General features: G+C 37.4%; 1 protein-coding gene across 1 annotated transcript in view; it reads right to left on the bottom strand.

Annotated features, from left to right (window-relative positions):
• Window positions 1-16,480, bottom strand: part of LOC129678488 (rap guanine nucleotide exchange factor 6-like) — a gene marked incomplete at both ends in the record, with an annotated part of 33,723 nt that extends 17,243 nt beyond the window's left edge. Inside the window, 5 exon segments of the mRNA XM_055609288.1 lie at window positions 802-1,013; window positions 3,271-3,654; window positions 7,546-7,786; window positions 13,631-13,645; window positions 16,323-16,480. Of these exon segments, the coding sequence (XP_055465263.1) occupies window positions 802-1,013; window positions 3,271-3,654; window positions 7,546-7,786; window positions 13,631-13,645; window positions 16,323-16,480 (1,010 nt within the window).
• Between the last annotated feature and the right edge of the window lie 4,394 nt (window positions 16,481-20,874).

Raw genomic sequence — 20,874 nt, 5'->3', positions numbered from 1 at the left:
AGTGTGAACAGAGAATGAACAACAGTCTTTACAGCAAGCCAATAAAAGAAACTACTTAAAACCCATGAACCAGAATGAATTACTCTACAGCACTAAGACAAGGGAACACTACACTAAGCAGCTTTGGAAAACAGCAAAGAATCTCCCTAATCCAGTGTTGACCAAAATAAGCCAGAAATCACATCAAACTAAAGAAAACAAACATTTTGAGAACTTGCTTGTCTAAACTTCAAGAACAACTGAGACTAAACTTTGGCATTAGAAATCAGGATAGTAGTCACCTTTGGGGAGAGGAAGACGGGAATAGTTGGGAGCGGGCAGGAGCAAGCTTCTAGGAAACGGAAAATGCCTAATTTTTGCCCATATAATTGATTATGCTGTCAAATTTTATTACTTGTTCATTTGTTTTAGACAGTTTTATTTATGTGAGATTCCAATTAAAAAAAATCCACAGGAAAAAATATTACTAAGCTTAAGCAAATACAAGGCTGGATGTGTCTGGTACATGCCTGAGTGCTAGGGAGGTGGAGAAAGGAAGATCAGGCACTTGGGCTGTGGAGAGACCCATTTCGAACAAATACACCACAGGATATCAAGTGTCAGCAAATAGTTTTATCTTAGTGTCAAGTTTATAAATTTAACACTTTAATTTGTTACTGTCAACAATATGGCTTTGGATGTCATAAATTCTCTGCATTTAACTGTATAAAGATTTAGTGACATAATTATATTGAAATAATAATACATTACTATGCTTAAGCTAATGCTAAACATGGTAATTTTCAAATGACTTTCAGATACCTTCATGAAGAAATGTCATATCTTTCTTGACAACAGGGAAGAGTGGAATAATTGGAGGCTGCATGCTTTGACTACTAAGAATATTTCGGTATTTTGCCATGTTTCTAGATGGATCAAAAAGGTCTTGTAGATCTTGAAGATGTTTCTCATATTTGCTTGGTAACTTTTCCCAAGTGCCTCTAAGTCGTGCTACAGGTGCCAGGTTCAAGCCACTGTCAAAATGAGAATAAAAACATTAAGAATGGACTTAGAGGAAAAGGTAGATTCAGGTCAATAAAGTGTATAACCAAGATCAACAGGGGGAAATACAGTACCCATTTTTATACTTTGAAACAAAAAAGAACTAGAAAAAAAAAAAAAGGGATCACTTAATTTTAAAACAGAAAACATCTCTTCCAGAGGAACTCTATAGTAAATTTTTTTATACTTTGCATGTAAGAAATACATGTAATAATCACATAAAAATTAAAGAGGAACATGATTACCACAATGTTGCTCTTCATCAACTAAGTTACACAACATCAACTTGAAAACGATTTAAATGATGCCACGAAACACCTGATCAATAACTGACTGAGGAAGAGGTTTTTTTTTTTTTTTTTTTTTTTTTTAGGTGGGGGGAGGTTGGTTTTTGAGACAAGATTTCTCTGTGTAGCCTTGGCTGTCCTGGACTCGCTTCATAGATCAGGCTGGTCTCAAACTCATACAGATCTGCCTGCCTTTGCCTTCCCAAATGCTGGGATTATAGGCGTGCACCATTATGCCCGACAATAGCCCATTTTTCAATCCAAGGATTACATTATGTTTGATTGGAGTAATACTGGAAACTATTATGAACCAAATTATGCAGGGATCACAACTGTAACTATTTAATGTACAAATGCCAGGAAACAAGCAACAGATAAGGTAAAGAAACATGTAAATGGAAAGAAAGTACATCTTTATCATTATTTGAAAGAAACAAGAAAATGAGATTATACAACTTACTGCCCCCCCCCAAATATTAACTCAAAACCATAACGAAAATAATGCTGTACCATGCCAGTATATGGAACTGATCCGTATGAACAGTAGACCACTCAGCAGAAACAACACATCGGCAAGACAACATAAAAATGCCATTCAAATAACATACACTGAACATTTAAAGAAATGTTCAAGACTTTTACAAACAAAGCTACAAATGTCACAGAGAGAAAAAGAATTTCAGCAGTGTTTTGGGGTAAAGGAGCCATTGCTAAATAAATCTATGTGTTCTGTGTAATCTCAATGGAAAATAATTCTAAGACTTTTAGGACAACTAGATGAACTGACTCTAAAGCTTGAATCAAACATGCCAGCAATAGCCAGAGAAAGGACAAGAAGAAGAACAAAGAGCTTGTCTAGTTTTTGTGAGAACTCAAGACCTTTAAAGCATTAAAGCTCTAGCAACTATAGTTAAATTACTAGGAGGGGGTGCAGAAACAGAACCAAGATATATATGGGGTTTTAGCACAGGAACCCACAACTGGACAGTGTGTGGAGCAAGAGACTTTGGAACACTTGGTCCTAAATGGGATGCCTTCATCATACTCCTCCTGTTAGGGAATCAGGGTTCTATGTGATGGAGGAGATGGAAAGCTTGCAAAAGCCAGAGGGATGATGACTCCAAGGAAACAGCATCTTCCAGATACATTACTGATACACACAGGTATTCAGAGCCTGTAGAAGTTCAAATCAGACAAGGTCTCAGCACTAAGACCGGGAAGTGGAAACAGGCTGCCACCCCTAATCAAGAAGCTATCTGCAATTAATACCCACTGACAAACAGAAAATTAGTTTAGGAGTCTCACTGGCTATATTAACCACATGTCAGGGTAGGCCTGAAGCCCAGTAGTAGTTAACCAAGACAAAAATAAATCAATGGTATTTTTATAGAAATGGTTTCTTCTCCTTTTTCTTTCTTTTCCTTTTTTTTTTTTTTTTTTTTTTTGTGAAAGTTGAAACAGAATAAATAAGAACAGAGAGCACCAATATTATCGGGATGTAAAACACATTAACTCTAATCATACATTAAAAACTTTCTAGGGGGTGGGGAGATGGCTGAATGTTTGTCCTAACACTATGAGAATCTGAGTTTGAATCTGTAGCACTGGGTAGGGTGTGGTGGTCCAACTGTGATCCTAGCATGTAGGAAGCAGAGACAGAAGAAGCCTGGGGCAAGCTGGCTATCCAAACTAGCTGAACTGGTGAAGTCTAAGCTCAGATCGTAACTACGTTATGTAAGGTGGAGGGTGACTAGGAAAACACCCCACATCAACTTCTGCCATCTATTAAAATACCCAGTGCTAAAAGAATGCACCCAGATACACATGTTTACCTCTTCACAAAAGACTTCACCAAACTCTTCTGTTTCTAGACAGAAACACCTAAACAGATAATGTCTTATACATGACAAAAATCATTACACTAATACTTATACAAACTTACCTTATTATTGCAAACATGGAATTGAAGTTCTTGCATTCTCGGCAATGAAGGGCAATTTTAATAAAATGTTTAATAATCTTCATTCTTTTGAGCTGATTTGATTCACTTAAAATCTCTGAGGCAACCCAGAATGTCTCTTGGTTTACAGTGTCCTCAAATTGTTTCAAGTGAGTATTTCCTGTTTTGGAATCTAACTTAAAAAGATCATCAATATATTCAGTAGGCTCAATATTACGAAATAAATCAAAGTCCCTCATTGACAGCTGAGTGGCAATCTCAATGGTGCTAAGCTGCAGCATGGACAGCTGGCTTTCCTTAAGTAGTTCCTGGGCATCTTCATCAGAACACAATGTTTCTGTTTCCATGTTATTTTTTAGGTAATATCTAAATGGGAAGAAAATTGTAAGTGTGATCATGAACAGATTTCATTTAATCAGAATACTTTCTTGATTTATGTTGTTTCCTAATATTCCATTTTATGTGTAGCTTTTTGTTAAAACATTAAAATATTCACTTAGAGATGAAACAAGAAAATACTTTAAAAGACATCTTGAAAAGTCCTACTTTTTGCCATCTGACTGCAAAAAAAAAAAAAATACTGATGAAAATTAGCTTGAAGTCAGTCATTTAAGAAACTACTCATATGTGTGAACCATTGTGTGTTGTCCTGAGAATAAAAACTCTACAGGGCAAAGTCAGGATCTTCTCTGAAGTTGTTCATCTCCAGTTCTTTGGGGGCAGTGATGGGAAACTAACACAGAAAACTTGTGCTAGACAAGTGGGGGTCACTGCTGTAGCTAAACCTTAACAAATGGTTACTAGGCTTTTGGAAATGGTTGTTGGGAGGAGGAGTCCTAGAATGTCCTAAGTACAGCTCAATGGCCTACTTTTGTTGGAACTCTGAAGAGCAGAATGTCAAGAGAACTTTTAGATGGACAACTGGATTAGAGGTTGCCTATGTTACATTCTGGCAGAAAAATTCACGCTTGATAAAATATCCAGGCTTCATGTTTACAGTGAGAATTGGGAAAAAAGCAAGAGTAAAAACACTTTCAGTTTCAACAGCAAAGCCTGTGTGAAGGAAGGTGTGCTTTAAAAAGATCAGCGCCATTTACAGCAGTGCTTCCCAGCCTTCCCAATGCTGCAACACTTTAACACAGGTCCTTGTTTTGTTGTGACCCCCAACCATGAAATTATTTTGTTACTCCATAACTGTAACTTTGGTAATGTAAATATCTGATATGTGACCCCGGTGAAAGGGTCATTCAACCCTCAAAGGGGTTGTTACCAATGGGTTGAGAACCACTGATTAAAGGAAAGAAAGTGTTTTTCATCAGGATGACAGGGAACTGTCTTAAGGGCTTATCAGGACATGGTCAGACCTTTCTTGTAGCAGCTAAAAGAACATGAACTTGTAAATGTATTTAAAAGAAATTTCTGGCTACACAGGCCTCTATGTAGACCAGGCTAGCCTCAAACTTACAAAGATCTATACCAGATTCAGTCTCCCGAATTCTGGAATTAAAGATTTGCACCATCATATCCAGTGGCACAGGCCTCTAATTCCAGTTACTTGGGAGTCTGAGACAGATTCTACCAAGGTGCGCTTGGACAACTTAGTGAGATCCTGCTGCAAAATAAATTAATACATAAATTAAGGTGGGGGGATTGGACAGTTCTGCAGTGGATGTCTTAGCTTGTAAGAGGCTTGTAGGTTCAATTGCCAGTACTTACACAACAAATACAAAATATATTAAGTGTAAAACTTCCTTTTGAAAAGAACCACCTGTTTTCTCTGTCTTCTGATGTCTATCTCATTTGCCTTTCTGAAGAGGTCCAACAGAACCAAAAAATCTAGGTGCAGGGGTCTTTTCTGAAACTGATACTCCAACCAAGGACCATGCATGGCAATAGCCTAGAATCCCTGCATAGATGTTGCTCATGGCAACTCAGTCTCCAAGTAGGTTCCCCAGTAAGGGGAACAGGGGCTGTCTCTGACATGAACTCAGTGGCTGGCTCTTTGATCACCTCCCCCTGAGGGAAGGGGGGCAGCCTTACCAGGCCACAGAGGAAGACAATGCAGCCAGTCTTGATGAGACCTAATAGGCTAGGGTCAGATGGAAGGGGAGGAGGACCTCCCCTATCAGTGGACTGGGAAAAGAGAAAGGGAGGGTTGGATTGGAAGGGGATAAGGGAGAGGTCTACAGCTGGGATACAAAGTGAATAAACTGGAATAAAAAGTAAAAATTAAAAAAAAAAAAAGGAGCCACCTGGATCCCTATTAGCATAGTGCAACTAAATGCATTGAATCCCAGAACTGACTTTATCATGCTCAACCATCTAGCCACTCATAAGCCATGCGTCTAGAGTCTAAAGGAGCTTGCTATTGTTTAGCCTAGCAGCACACTGTGGCACTGTCTATGTGATAATGCTTTTGTAGCACGTAGACTGAAAGAGTTTTTTGCCATGGGGGCTTCTACCAATATTTTCCAAAGAAAGGCCAGGGAAATTAGGCAATGTGTGGTAGTGTTAAGACTGTAGCAGTCAGCCTCTGGGCAGGTGTGACAAGTAAAATTTAAAGTTAAGACGAAGATACAATGGAGACTCTAAGATGCTGGAGACGCCATCAATGTAGAATGTCTGACAAGCCAAGCAAAGACAAAAACAAGTAGAGATAGTTCAAGAAGCCATAAAGGCGGGTCTTCACAAGACAAGAGAATGATTCCATGTGCCCCAGATGCAGGCATGGATCTATAAGATTTAATCTTTGCCTTAATGGATTTCTGTCTTGTTTTGATTTTACTGGTTCTTTCTATTCTGTTTCTCTCACTTGGAATGGAAATGTTTATCTGATATCATTTTCTTTTTTGGTTTTTTTGAGACAGGGTTTCTGTGTGTAGCCCTGGCTGTCCTGGAACTCCCTTTGTACACCAGGCTAGTCTCAAACTCACAGAGATCTACCTGCCTCTGCCTCCTGAGTACTGGGATTAAAGGCATGTGCTACCACTGGCTATTTCTCTCTCTTTTTTTTTAATTCTTCAAGGTTCACAGCTAAGATAGTTTGTCCTGAATCTTAGAACAGACTTCAGACTTGGGCATGACAAATTGAGTGAAACAAGTTGGAGCGATTAAGATTCTGAAGATTCTTAATGATGGGTTATGTTTTGCTTTTGAGATTGCATGAACCTTTAGGAACCAGGGTATAATGTTATGGTTTGAATACGAAATGTCTCACATGGGTTCAGGTGGAAGGCGGTGCACAACTTGTAAGAAGGCTAGGCTGGAGAAAGCAGGCCACTAGGTCATACTTCTGAAGGTTATACCTAGTCCCTAGTCTTATTCTCTCTCTCCTTCCTGTCTGCCTCTGCGCTGCTACACACTCCCTGCCATGATGGACCGTGAACAAAAAATCCTTTCTCTATGAAGTTGTTCCTGCCAGGTATTTTGTGAAAGCAATGAAAAATTAATACAGTAACTGATGTATGGGTACTATCAGATGAATATTTGTTCATGGAGAATATAATTTCTAACTGGCAAAAAAAAAAAAAAAAAAGCACATACAATAAGACTTGCTTTCCTCTTTATTCGGTAGCTGCTACTGGACCCATTTCATCCTTCCCTTCTGCCTGACACTTTTTTTTTTTTTTAAATTTAAAGACTTTTTTACTTATTATTATTTATACATTATTCTGGTTGCATGTGAGCCTGCATGCCAGAAGGCGGCACAGGATCTCATTATAGATGATTGTGAAATAGCAGGCGGTTGCTGGAATTGAACTCAGGATCTTTGGAAGAATAGCTAGTGCTCTTAACCTCTGAGCCATCTCTCCTGACCCCTGTATGACACTTTCAAGTGAGACATGGAAAAGTAGATCTCTAGCTAGAAGCTATTCTTAGAGTTTTCTCTGTATTAAATACATTTTGCATCTCAGCAAGTGGTATGCAATCAATCCTTGTACAAAAGACATCCATTTCCTGTTCTCTTTAGAACAGAACCTCTATGGTTCTTAATAACTAGAGGCACACCTCAAATATTTACAGCTGGCATTGATTATACAGGGTTGTTCCGTCTCAGCTCTTTATGGTAGCATTTAAGGACCCAAGATTCTATAATTATAGAGACAAAATTATAATTATAGAGACAAAAACTAAAAAAGAGAAATTCCACTTCAATCTTTAAACTATGTAGCAAAGAAGTATGCTGTTTCTACATAAAACACTCGTTTTGGGAATCCTCAAATTGCATTCTGCATATTCAGAAATAAGCTCATTCACCTTCCATTGAGTTGAATTCTATCAGCTAATTTGGAGAACTGGTCTGGAAGTCTTCTCTGCTTTATGACACCCTCAGGAGTAACAGAAACTTCACAGAGAGAGTATGTGTCAGATGCACCAGTCAAACCAAATTCCTGAACAGCTTGGCAGACCACTTCTTTAGCTGTAGTGTCTTTACTGATGATAATGTAGCAACTTTGTTGATCTGCTTTGAAAACTCTTATAACTTGATCAGGAATATCTATATAAACAAAAAGATAAACCTTATTAATTAAAAAAGTAACAGTTAAACACCCCGCAAAGCAACCGGGAGTACAAGGATTCTTCTAAACATTGGAATATACGTATCTATTCCACACAGGATATGATAAAAATGTATCCACTTTCTTCAGATGAAAAATACTAATAGAAGTTCACAAGGGTAAAAATTGTGATAATACAATTTGGAAAACATTTTTCATTTAACATAAACATTTTGATGTTGTTATTCCTCAATAAAGCTATTTATATTATTTAAAATAAAAAAGAAGTATATGGATGTTTCTGCCTGCATGTATGTTTGTGTTTCACATGTATGTCTAGTGCCTGCAGAAGCCAGAAGAGAATACTGGATTCCCTGTGACTAGAGTTATATGGTCGTGAGCTATGGCTGGGTCCTCTGGAAGAGCAGTCAGTGCTCAAGCTGTATTTATTTATTTTTACCGAGGAGGAATATCAGTCCACATGTCTGAGTATGAGTGCATGTGCACAAGTGCAAGTGCTATGGCGCCTAGACGCACTGATGTCCTTACAGACAACCAACATGGGATCAGCATTGTCTATCATGACAAAGACTATGCTACAGACTCCTCCTTAGTGACGACTCTCAAAAAGCCTTTGAAAAGGTATGTGTATTTTCCAGGGCTTTACAACAGTTTTCGATCTTCCCTCAGAGGTTATGTTTTATAATCCTAGAATGTGAGAGAGGAAATTTGGTCATGTCTCTATTAAAACTGTTTATAACCTTATAGTTTTGTCTTGCTGCCTATTTTGAAAGGCTTTTCTTGTTTTTGTTTTGCTTTCTCCTTTTCCTGTTTTTGATTTTTCAAGACAGGGTTTCTCTGTGTAGCCTTGGCTGTCCTGGATTTGCTTTGTAGACCAGGCTGGCCTCAAACTCAAAGAGATCCTCGTGCCTCTGCCTCCTTGAGCACTGGGATTACAGGTGTGCAGCACTGTACCTGGCGAAAGGCTATTCTTTTTGTCTTCAGTACTTTATTTTTTTGAGACAGGGTTTCTCTGTATTATTGGTGGTTCTAGAGCCTGCTATATAGACCAGGCTGGCCTTAGACTTACAGATAATCTCCTGCCTCTAACTCCTGAGTGCCAGGGTTAAAGGCATACACTATTACATCTGGCTTCCAATATTTTTTTGGCAACACCTGTGTTTCTTCCTACTGAGTCATATTAAGATACTAAAACTTACTCTACCAGAACTGGCAATAATTTTCCTAGCTTTTATTGCTCTTTTTTTTTTTTGGGGGGGGGGGGCGTTACACATTATTTGTGTTTTTATGTGTGTCTGAGTTTGTATGACTGTGCGTGCAGAGGCAAGAGGCTGACATTAGGTATCTTCTTCAATGGTTCTCCACCTGTGTTATGAGATAGGGTTGTTCACTGAACCGCGAGCCCCTTGATTCCACTGGTTGATTACTCTCTACTTCTCCAGCCCTGAGATGACTGGTAATCGGTGTGCACGGCAGCAGCAACCCGATTTTGTTGCTTTTGTTATTTTGCTTTTTGGTAAACATGAATGTTAGGTATTAAACTCGGGTCCTCTTGCTTGAAAAACAAAAACTTCACCTACTGAGTCATCTCTTCTGCAGCCCATTTTCTCAGTTTTATATTAAATTTATTTTAAAGAGGAAAGTGTTTAAATGTCTATATGGTTAAACACCTCAATCTTTGTTCTGTGATTTTGTTACTAGCAAATAAATTCTACCTAAGATAAGTTCATATTTTCATCTGTCTTATTTTTCTTGTAAGGGAAGAGTTCATACCTCTAAAACAATGCTTACTGCAATAGGACACTAAGGAAGTGAACAGTGACATGACAGTAAAAACAAATACTGTTTCCATATGAAAATAAATTGTATTTACAAACAGGAGTATTTATTGCTGTGATTTGTAATGATGGCAGCAAGTAACTTTATTCTGTTGGTTCAGCATTTTCTCTTAGCACTATATGTACTATCAGTTAAAAAAAAGTAATCTGTCTCAAAAAGGAAAGATGAGAATAATAGAACAGGCATAACTGCAAGTAATTCCACAGAATAAAGTAACTCTGTGCCCTCACATTTGAAATTGAGAACACAGAAAGAAACTGCTCCCAGGACTAAAAGATTCAACTGAATTTACATGAATGCAATTCTAATCTGTAGCTCTCGGGTGGGCTGGGTAGAGTTCATGTACTCATTAGTCTCTGTTCTAGAAAGAGGTACCAAGCTGTCTTTCTTTGCATATTTAAAGACCTGAGTCACCAATACTTCTTGTTCATGTTTCTTGCCAATGAATGAATCTCTAACTTGCAGCTAATATAGCACCATCATTCCTGAACTTAGAAAGTTTAATAAGGTTAGATAGTTTTATAATCCACCCAAATTAGGTATGCTTCTCTGTTTACTGCTAGAAGTTACTGTAAGCAGACGGAAGTCTGGTTGTCAGGAGAAAGAGAGTGAGTGAAGGAGTTTCACCATACACTTTCACTCTATAAAAAAGGAATCAAAGAGCACTTGTATTTCCTGTATTGTCCCTGCACTCTTCTTCATGAACTGGGTTCTTTCTAGGCTCCAGAAGTGGATTTCTCTGTTAGAGCTTGTTTGGAGGCTAAGCCTCAACAAGTGGTTCTGGCTGACCTGGAGGGAATGGCAAAACATCTATTCCTTTATTATCATCTTTAGGGGAATATATCCACAGACAAGGTGGGGATTTGCACAACAAGTTCACTCTCTTTCTCTATGTTTTAACATCAGAGTTGTGTATCTTGAACAAGGCTAAAAAGCGGTACCTTCTAAAGCTATTTGTTCCTCAGGCAAAGAACAAATTGTTCCATAGACACAAAACACAAAATCTATTTTAGAATCACTGTATGTACATTACTAATAAACATACTGCCAGATAAAGAATAATATACAGGGCCAAACATAAATATTTGGCTCATGACAGATTACAAATGCTAATAAATTAGATTAATAATAAACATGAGATTAAAAGAATCAAGAAGAAAAAAATATATAACACCTCAAATTCTAATAAATTAGATTAATAATAAACATGAGATTAAAAGAATCAAGAAGAAAAAAATATATAACACCTCAAATTCTAGTCATGAAGCAAAAATGCATACACAAAAGACTCCTTTAAAAGAAAAAATATTTTTGGGTGGTACTGGTATGGAACCCAGGGCTTTTATACATGTTAGGCAAGAGTTCTGTTACTAGGCCAACATTGCAGTATTTATTAGCACAGAGATTCATATTTTGGACATATACTTGTATTTGTTTATTTATTTTGTGTGAATGGTGTGTGGGTGGAGCAGCATATACATGCCATAGTACTTATTTGGAAGTCAGAGGACAAAATTGGGGAGGTTAGTCTCTCTCCTTCTACCATGTGGGTTGCATGGTCAGAATTCAGGTGGGCAAGCTTAGTGGCAAGTATGCCCTTACCTGCTGAGCCATCTCATTAGCCCTCAGATCTTATTCATTCATTTTATTGACTGACTGTAGCCCTGGCTATCCTAGAACTCACTCTGCAGAGCAGGCTGGCCTTGACTCACAGAGATCCTCCTGCCTATCTCCTGAGTGCTGGGATTATAGGTGTGGGTCATGCATGGCTTCAGATTTTATTTTAAGAAATCAAATTAGATAAATGAGACCAACAGAAACTCCAGATATCTGGATTTTTAAGCTAAAAACACATATCTGGAGTGCTAACTTAATTTAATCCTTTTTTGGTTTTTCTTTACCTCAGACAGGGTTTCTGTGTATCCCTGACTGTCCAGGAACTCACAGACACCCATCTGCCTCTGCTTTCTGAGTACTGGGATTAAAGGTGTGGGTTACCACCACCAAGTTTTTTTTTTTTTTCCTTCTTCTTTTTCCATTTTTCTCCTTTTTCTTTGAGAGGCAGGTTTTCTCTGTGTAGCCCTGGCTACTTGGACTAACCTTGAACTCACAGAGATCCATCTGCCTCTGCCTCCAGAGAGCTGGGATTAAAGGCCTGTGCCACCATGCTTGGCTCTTTTTGGTTTTTCAAGACAGGGTTTTCTGTGTACCATTCCTGGCTGTCCTGGAACTCACTTTGTAGACTAGGTTGGCCTTAAACTCAGTGATCTGCCTGCTTCCTGAGTGAGGAGATTAAAGGCATACACCACCACATCTGGCCCTTAATTTATTCTTAAAGATTTATTTATTTATTCACTTGTGTGTGTGTGTGCCTGACTGTATGAATGAACAACACGTTTGAGCAGTGCCTTTGGATCTCATGAAACTGACTCTGGATCTCTTGAAAATTAGTAACTTTGATTCAGCATGTGTAAAATAAAAAAATACTTTATGGAAGCTGGGTCTGGTGGTGCATGCCTTTAATTAATACTAGTGCTTGGAAGGCAGAGGCAGGTGGGTCTGAGTGAGGGCAGCCTAGTTTATATAGCAAGTTCCAGGACAGCCTGTCTCAAAAATAAAACATTTTAAGGATGTACTGATCTTGAGATTACACTAAAGATGGGATAATAGTTCAGGTTATAAGGGTCTGCTTTAAGTTTTTCCTTGCTGAACTGACATTTTTGAGAAGCACTTGTGTATCCAGTGTTCCAGGAGATGAAAATGCAGTAATAAAAAGATAGACAAGTCTTTGACCTGAGGGAATTCACTAATATTCAAGAGAGTGAGAAGTAAGTAGGACAGCCCATGAAGTGACTAGGGCATATGTGTACACACACACACACACACACACACACACACACACACACACACACCCCTACCCCTTAAAGGTAATGGTAGACTAGAAAAGATCAAGAACTGTCATATATGCCCTAGTCATATCAAGGGTTAAACAATGAGTATTTTACTTTTTTTAAACGTACTTATACAATGTTGGCAAAGTTTAAAATGTAATAACAACGGGTGGGAATCTACGAACACAAAGACTCAGCAAAACATAAATTTCCAAGATTGGGGACTAGTTAAAAGAATTTTACTAATTCATTAAACAATGTTAGCAGAACATTACACCCAGATACACAAATATTTAAGGTACTCTGAAAAGATCTAAGTAAATTATTCATTGCAAAATCAGGTGCAGAGACACTTATACTTACTGTTTCTCTAAAATTTTACTTAAAAGACGCTGAATGCATAAAGAATTAAGTTTGCTACATCAAATAAATAAATAGGGTTTCTGTTACTAAAGGAAAAAAAGCAAAAAGAGCTCTGTATGTAAACTCAAGGGGAAAAATCAGATTCAAAATCTATATAGCTACACTGATTTTTTTTGGTGGGTGGGGAGGGGGAGACTGGGTTTTATGTAGCGCAGACTGGCCTCAAACTTGACATGTAGACGAGGATGATCTTGAACTTCGGATCTACCACATAACTGCTGGGATCACAAGCCTGCGCCACCATGACTGCAATGAAAGCTTCAGAAATTGAACTCAGGCCTTCTAAATGCTAAGTGACCACTTAATAACTGAGCTACATTCTCAGTGCCACTCTGAATTCTTGAAGCTTCAACTTATGGTAGATTAAAAAAAAAATACTTCCACAAGCATTCCATGACATGTTTACCAACACACATACACTAAATATAAGAAAAATAAAATTTCAAAAAAACTTCATAAGTTGTTAAGTAGCATATATATTCTGACTCTACATGAAAACAAACTTAAATAGTCAAGAAAAATAACTAAAAGGATGCATGCCAATGATCTCTACCTCATGAGAGCAAAGAGAATTCTGCTTTTTACCTATTTTACTGAGTTCTCTATCACATCATCTTTTTGAACATAACAAACTACACATAAAAGACAAAAGAATACCAAGATACTTACAGTAAAAACCAACAGCTGTAGGCAGCAAAAATAAAACAAATTTACAAAAAGTCAGCAATCAAATTAAACTACTGAGTAGTTCTGCAGCTTTGCCTGCTGTGATTTTGATACAGTAAGAACTTAGGCATGCAGACACAACATAGCTGAGTTCGACTGACAAACATCAATTAATGCTGGCTAACAACAGAAGGTCACTGCAAATAAATGGTTATGCAGAGTAAATTTTAGCACTACTGGTAAATATAAGAAGCTGAATTTGGAACTAATAATAACTTTTCCAACAAAATACCAACCTATTATTAGATAGGTTTTTCACAGAGCTGTAATATGGGTGGGTCTCTGACAGGTGTGTCTAGCTCTATCACTGACATATGCACATGCTGCAGTTTCAGCCACTGAAGCCTTTATCTGAGCAGTTTTTAAAAAGCATCTCTGAGTACTGCTGAGACGTTTTCAAGCAGAGACCTGTGAAACCAACTGAGAGCAATTTGAGAAGCACCTGCTCCTCAGGTTGACTCTCAGTTCCACAGGAGGAAATGTCTAAATTTTAATCATTTCAACCTCTCCTTCTCCCTCCCTCTTTGACTCGCCTTTTACCACACCTCTCTCTTCTTTCACTTAAGTCATTCTTTATTCATCACTTCCCAATTACTTACTCATTTGTTTATTTTTGTCTGTATGCATGCATGTGGAGATTAGGACAGCATGCAGGGGTCAGCTCTCTCCTATCACATGAGGTCCAGGGACCAAATTCTCATTGTTAGACTTGGCGGCAAATGCCTCAACTTGCTGAGGCATTGTGTTGGCCTATCTCCAACTCTAGTATCTATAAATGCTTAGGCTATCAATACAGTCATACAAATCAGTAAATCCATAAAATCCATATGCCCTTTCTGAATAATTGCTTTCATAAAAACCATGTATTTATATTTAAGGCTGTGCTCTGGTAGTGTAAAAATCTTTTATTTGTGAATCTTCTATGGAATGTAAGAAATACCATTGTAGAACACATACACAGAGAAACAGATTTTAATTATACTCCATGATGAACATGAGAAGTCATGAAAATGTGCTGAAAGTGATAACGATAGCAGGGAAATCTAGGCTTGAGCATTACAGAGTAGGAGCACTAAGAATAACACTGAGGATTAAGAAACAGCTCACTGGATATGAGAAGAGAACCTACAGGTGGCAAAGTACACGGAGACAGAATCTTAAAGCACACGCCACCTTCAAGAAATGGTGAAGCAACAGGTAGTCTGAACAGGCAGCTAGAGAGAAGGTTCAACCCCAAAAAACTTCCTCAACCTGACATAGATGTTTCTTATCACAGAAATGAGGCCAGCATGCTGTTTTCATGCCTCTGAAACTCCTTAAAGCTTACTTTTTCTGAAAACAAATTCTTCATTTTACATAACGGCAATGAATTTTGCACTTATTTATGATTTCTGTCTCATGACAGAACCCTCACTAATACAGGAACTGCTAGAAGTCAAGCAAAGCAACCATTCCACTAAAATTTTTGCTCTACAGTCCTGTCCGCCCTACAGAAAGAAGGATGTGTAACATCAGCTTGCTGAGTGTAGTAACTCTAGCATCAGGGAACAGAAAGAAACAATATATACAAATATTTTCACAAGTCTGTGTGTTTATGTCAAAGCTTGGAGTTTTTATTGTTATTTTTTTAAAAAAAAAAACCCACAAGAAATAATGTACAGTACAACCTTCAGTAAATGCTGTGTTGAAGAGTTTTTATTTAAGTTGCTGTAAGAAAACACAGACTTTACTAATACACTTCTATTTTCTTTCTGGTACCGAAATGTTTGTGAATGATACTCCTTCCTCTGCATTAGAACTGAAAACTTACGATGAGTCAGAAATACTCTGAGGGATCATTTCCCCAGTCCTACCTTGGATTCAACTACATACTCAGTTTTTAATTTTGTCTTTTCTTGAAAGACATTTCACATCTTTTAAAGTGATGTGTATATAATCAGTTCCTTATAATGAAATTTTAGATCAGTTATGTGACATCTTATGCCTCTGGGCACCAATACATGTAGAAAACAACTTGATGTTCCATCCTGAAAATCATTAGCAGTGAAAACAATGCCTTATTCTGATAATAATTCCTGACTAAAACAAACACAAAACCCCAAACCAAAACACCCCGAAATAACAACTTGGCTTCAGATGCTGAAAAAAAAAAAATTAGTTTTTGAAAATTACTAAGACATTTTAATATTTAGATATCTGAAGACAATCTGCATTAATTCATTTTCACAGTCTGTTTATGCCATCACTCAGCAATTTTGGAAAATACCACTGAGGTTCTTTTATTATTAACTTTCAATTTTGAAGGAAGTAGCCAGTCCTGCTTAGGGTAAAAAAAAAAAAACAAAAAACAAAAAACAAAAAACAAAAACGAGATGGTTCAGTGGTTAAGAGCACTGTCTGCTCTTCCATGCTCTTTCAAAGAACCTGGGTTCAATTCCCAACACCCACATGGAAGCTTACAACTATTTGTAATGCTCATTCTAAGAGATGTGACACCTTCACACTAATGCACATAAAATAAAATTAAATAAATTAAAAAAGAGGTGAAAACTGCATGTTAACCCACTTGCTCAAGGCTCAAGAGATTGTATATTAAGTATCAATCTAGTCATATGAAGTCACATGGAAACATTACCTGTGGGATTGGAAAAGTCCAACATGCTGGTGGTAGGCTGCAAGAGATCTGGGCTGCTGGATGAGAGCGTTCCAGGAATTGGCATTATAGCCAGGCTGTGTCTACAGTGCCTGGTTCCCACAATACTGTCATCTTGAGATTGGCTCAGGCCTCCGTCACTTCAAAAGAAAGGCATATATTATTTTCAAGTATTAGAAGGCACTTACATAGCAAACAGTTTGACTTCCTATGTATAAAGGCATAACAGTAACAATTACAATTCAGTGTGATGATTTAACCAGTCAGATTAAAACATCTCCAAAAAGAGTAACCAAAAAGAGTAATTATAATGAAGAAATAGCAATGAAATATTTTTGAACATCACATTAAAATGAAATATAAACAGAAGTAATTCTACTATATCACAAATAATGTTGGATTTGCTTCCTGTGGTTTTGGTAAAAAAACTCAATCTGAATGTTTAGGGACTGCTTGAAATTTGCTAGTCTCAAATTTCAAATCTATTTCCTGAGCTATACATAGCCACACCACAGGAAGTGTCCTCTCCAAACACATGATAATCACAAGATGGCACAACTCAGTAGCAGTTAGTTCTCTTTTAAGGTTTCAAAACACATATTAACTAAAAAAACAAAACAAAACAAAACAAAACAAAAACCCCAAAAACCACAACCATTTTCTAGGGCAACAAGAAACTCTTCCGTTAAAACGCTTATAACTGTTACACAGGTCACTATAAAATCACTGTAAGGAAAAGCATAAACACTGTCAGTTAAACTTTCCCAAATATTAGTTTAATTATGAAGTTGGAAAAGATTTTAGCATCACCAATGACTAAAATAAGAGTTCTTGCCCTAAACTGACTTACGTTTAAATGTTTTCTTTAGTATCTGTTCCCATCTAAATTTTATTCAGCACAGCCTTCTGTTTTGTTGTTATACAGAGGTATCACAGAACACTTACCTATTACCAAGAAAAAGATTAAACTAGAACCTAAAAAATGAGTGAGGTGATATGGAATATATTTATAATATATTAAAGCAAAATATAGCATTTAAGCAGACTGAAATGAAGCAAGACGGAGAGTAACGAACTGTTAATTGCAAGAAAAGAAAAACAACCAGGACAAGAGAGAGCTGCATAGTCAGGAAGGCATGAAGGTGTGGCATGGGAAGAAACACACTGTGAGGGCGGACAGACTGTTTATTATTATTAGCTGGTTGTCTTGGGTGAATTCCTTTCTCTAGCTGGCCATTCGTTAAAGGACTACTACAAGAACTAAGTCAGCCCAAGTAGGCGAAAAATGTATTCTTATTTTTATGAAGAGAGTCAAGTGCTTTTACCAAATTAAAATGAGAACAATTCAAACCTACAGAAGAGGAGTATTTATTTTAATTGACATTGAAAGTAGAGGCACAACAATGCAACTGATCTGAACAACGGCATTTATCCCCAGGAAGAAACTTCAATCTACTCTTGTGAAAATAAAGGCTTTTTCTGCTAAGTAATCTGTGCTTATCCTAAACCAGTTCTCTACAACTTGGTTGCTGCTATAACAAAGATTTTAAGATTAACTGAGAAGAGAAAAGAAATGCTGTTAAATATTTAAATCATTAAAAGTATAAAGATCTATTTTTAAACAATAGTCTTTCTCTAAATGATTTCTGAAAACTATAAATTTTTGGATTCATAATGTCAGGTAACCAAATCCAAGGAAACAAACCTTTAAAGAGGTAACCTCTCACTAACAAAACAGAACTAAAGTTAGATTTATTTTTTTGTACAGGGTCTCATGTAGCCTTGACCAACCTTCAATATTCTATATGGTGAGGATAACCTTGAATGCCTGATTCTCTGGTCTCCACCTCCAAAGTGTTGGTATTCTATGGCTGGGTAAGCACTTTGCCAATTAAGCCATGTCCCTAGCCCAAAGTCAGACTTTTTTGTTACATGGAATTCACAATAGAGACAAGGTTCACAGAATATTAAAAATTCTTAATATTTACTATTATCACTGATACCACTTAAACATTAATTCTGCTTTTTAATAATTAACAGATATAATGCTATCTAGCTATACTCATATAAAGTAGGCTACAAATTCATGGTAATTAGGGAGTGAGCATGTAGACATGAAAACTCTGTCATGCACAATTGAAGCTATGACAGAAATGAAAAAATTGGCAAAAAAAAAAAATCCATGCTTAAAGTTGAACGGAGAAAAGCCTATTTGAGAAATAATTGTCATTTCTTACCAAAACAGTCTCCTGAGAGGTGATGCAGTAACAGAAACAAGACATTTTTGAAAAATTCCTCAATAATTAGTTCCCTGACACTACATTTATTTAGAATAAATGTAATGAGTTTCATTATGAAACCAAAGAGGGTACGAAATAAACCCATCATTAACAGCAAACAAAAAATACACTGACATCTAGAGAGAAAAAATTGTTTGTTCTTGATGCACAAAACAAAGCAGTGTATTTCTAGGAAGATAACTGTGATGTTACTTGGGCAACTGTGATCTAAGATGAAATTAAAGCTGAGTGATCTAAAAAAGGAGAAATCTGATTTCCTGAACTGTAATGACAGCTAATGAAAGCCACACATACTTTTATGTCATACGATGTTTTACAGATGTTACTCAGTCACTCATATCAATAATTTATTTTCATTTAAATTTTTAAGAACAATTTTCCATTTTACTATTACTATTATTATTAGGTTTTTGGAGACGGGGTTTCTCTGTGTAGCCTTTGCTATCCTGGACTCGCTTTGTAGTATGTAATTGTTTGGGATTTAAGAGTTATTGAAAAAAAAAGTTATTGACTTTAGAAGTATCTACTTTTTTTTACATTCTTTACTTCCTGCTCCCACAGATATTACGACAGCTCCCCTGCTCCTTAGAGGGTATGTGAGGAGAAGTAGTATCTGTCTTCCATTCCTTTCCTAAGAAGTCTCGGCTCATAGGAGATATTCAGATATTACAGAATCAATATTTATTATTTAATTATTATAGAATTAAAATCATTATATTGTTTTGTTTTTTTTGAGACAGGATTTTTCAATGTAACAGCCCTGGCTATCCTGGAACTCACTCTGTAGAGCAGGCTGGCCTCAAACTCAGATGTGCCTGCTTTCCAAGTGCTGGGATTAAAGGCGTGTGCAGCCGCCGCCACCACCACCTGGCAAAATTACTTAAATTGTAAGTTCAATTAAAATAATTGAAAGAAATACTTAAAGTAGGAAAACTGGAAGATACAGGGGGGAAAAAAGGGAAAACTTTTGTGCTTTCTATATAAAAAACAAACAAAACCCAAAGCAGAACATTTATCCTTCTTGTTAATTTTTGTGTTGAACATACTTTAGCTAACCAAACTCTTGGACTTTTGGTGTATTTCTAGCTCTTGTGATGCTGAAGCAGGAGGATCACTTAACCATAGGAGCTTGAGGCCAGCATGGACAACACAGCAGGGATATCATCCTCATGATCATCATCATCACCATGAGCGTCGTCATCAACATCAACGAGATCCATGGAAAGGGTGTTACATCCTTGGATAAACATCTATACCGATCACCTGAACTCGTGTTCTCTACCTGTTATCTACTGATATCACAGTGATCTTTTCCCCCATAAATGATTTTTAAGAGTTCAGAAAGAGTGAATCTCTGTAGTAGTCTGAATGAGTATGTTCCTGTTAGGCTCAACGACTTGAACACTTTTTTCCCAGTTGGCAGTAAAGCTCAGATAGTGCAGGCTTGCCGGAGAAAATAGGTCACTGGGAGGAGACTTTGGGTGTTTACAGTCTCATTTCATTTCCTGTTTGCATTCTCTGTAAAATGGGCAATCTTCTGGTGAGTTTCTGGATGCTAGGCTTGTAGCATATCTCCACATCTAGCTGGATAGTACACTTTTGCAAAAACAAGAACAAACAGAAAGAAAGAAAAAAGAAAGAGAAGGAAGGACGAAAGAAAGGAAGAAAGAAAGCAAGGAAGGAAATAAGAAAGAAGAAAAGAAAGAAAAGCAAGTAAGCTCATTTGCTAGATGTGGTGGTGCCTATCTGTACTTCTAGCACTGGGAAGAATAGGCAAGAGGGCTGAAGAGTTTACAAACATAAATTCAAAAGATAAGCAAGCACAGCAGGGAATCTTATGAAAGAAGGGAAGATACTAAGGGGGAGAGGACAGGAGCTCCACAAGGAGAGCAACAGAACCAAAAAATCTGGGCCCAGAGGTCTTTTCTGAGACTGACACTCCAAGGACCCTTCATGAAGATAACCTAGAACCCCTGCACAGATGTAGCCCATGGCAGTTCGGTGTCCAAGTGGGTTCTATAGTAATGGGAACAGGGACTGTCTCTGACATGAACTGATTGGCCTCCTCTTTGATCACCTCCCCCTGAGGGGGAAGCAGCCTTACCAGGTCACTGAAGAAGACAATGCAGCCACTCCTGATGAGAAATGATAGACTAGGATTCAGAGGGAGGGGGAGGAGGACCTCCCCTATCAGTGGACTTAGGGAGGGACATGGGTGGAGAAGGGGGAAAGGA

Source organism: Psammomys obesus, unplaced genomic scaffold (assembly GCF_907164565.1).
Source record: "Psammomys obesus unplaced genomic scaffold, mPsaObe1.curated_primary_1811, whole genome shotgun sequence".
In the NCBI taxonomy this organism is placed as follows: Eukaryota; Metazoa; Chordata; class Mammalia; order Rodentia; family Muridae; genus Psammomys; species Psammomys obesus.
The sequence above is the reverse complement of the archived record's forward strand: the minus strand, read 5'-3'. Positions and strand labels throughout refer to the sequence as shown.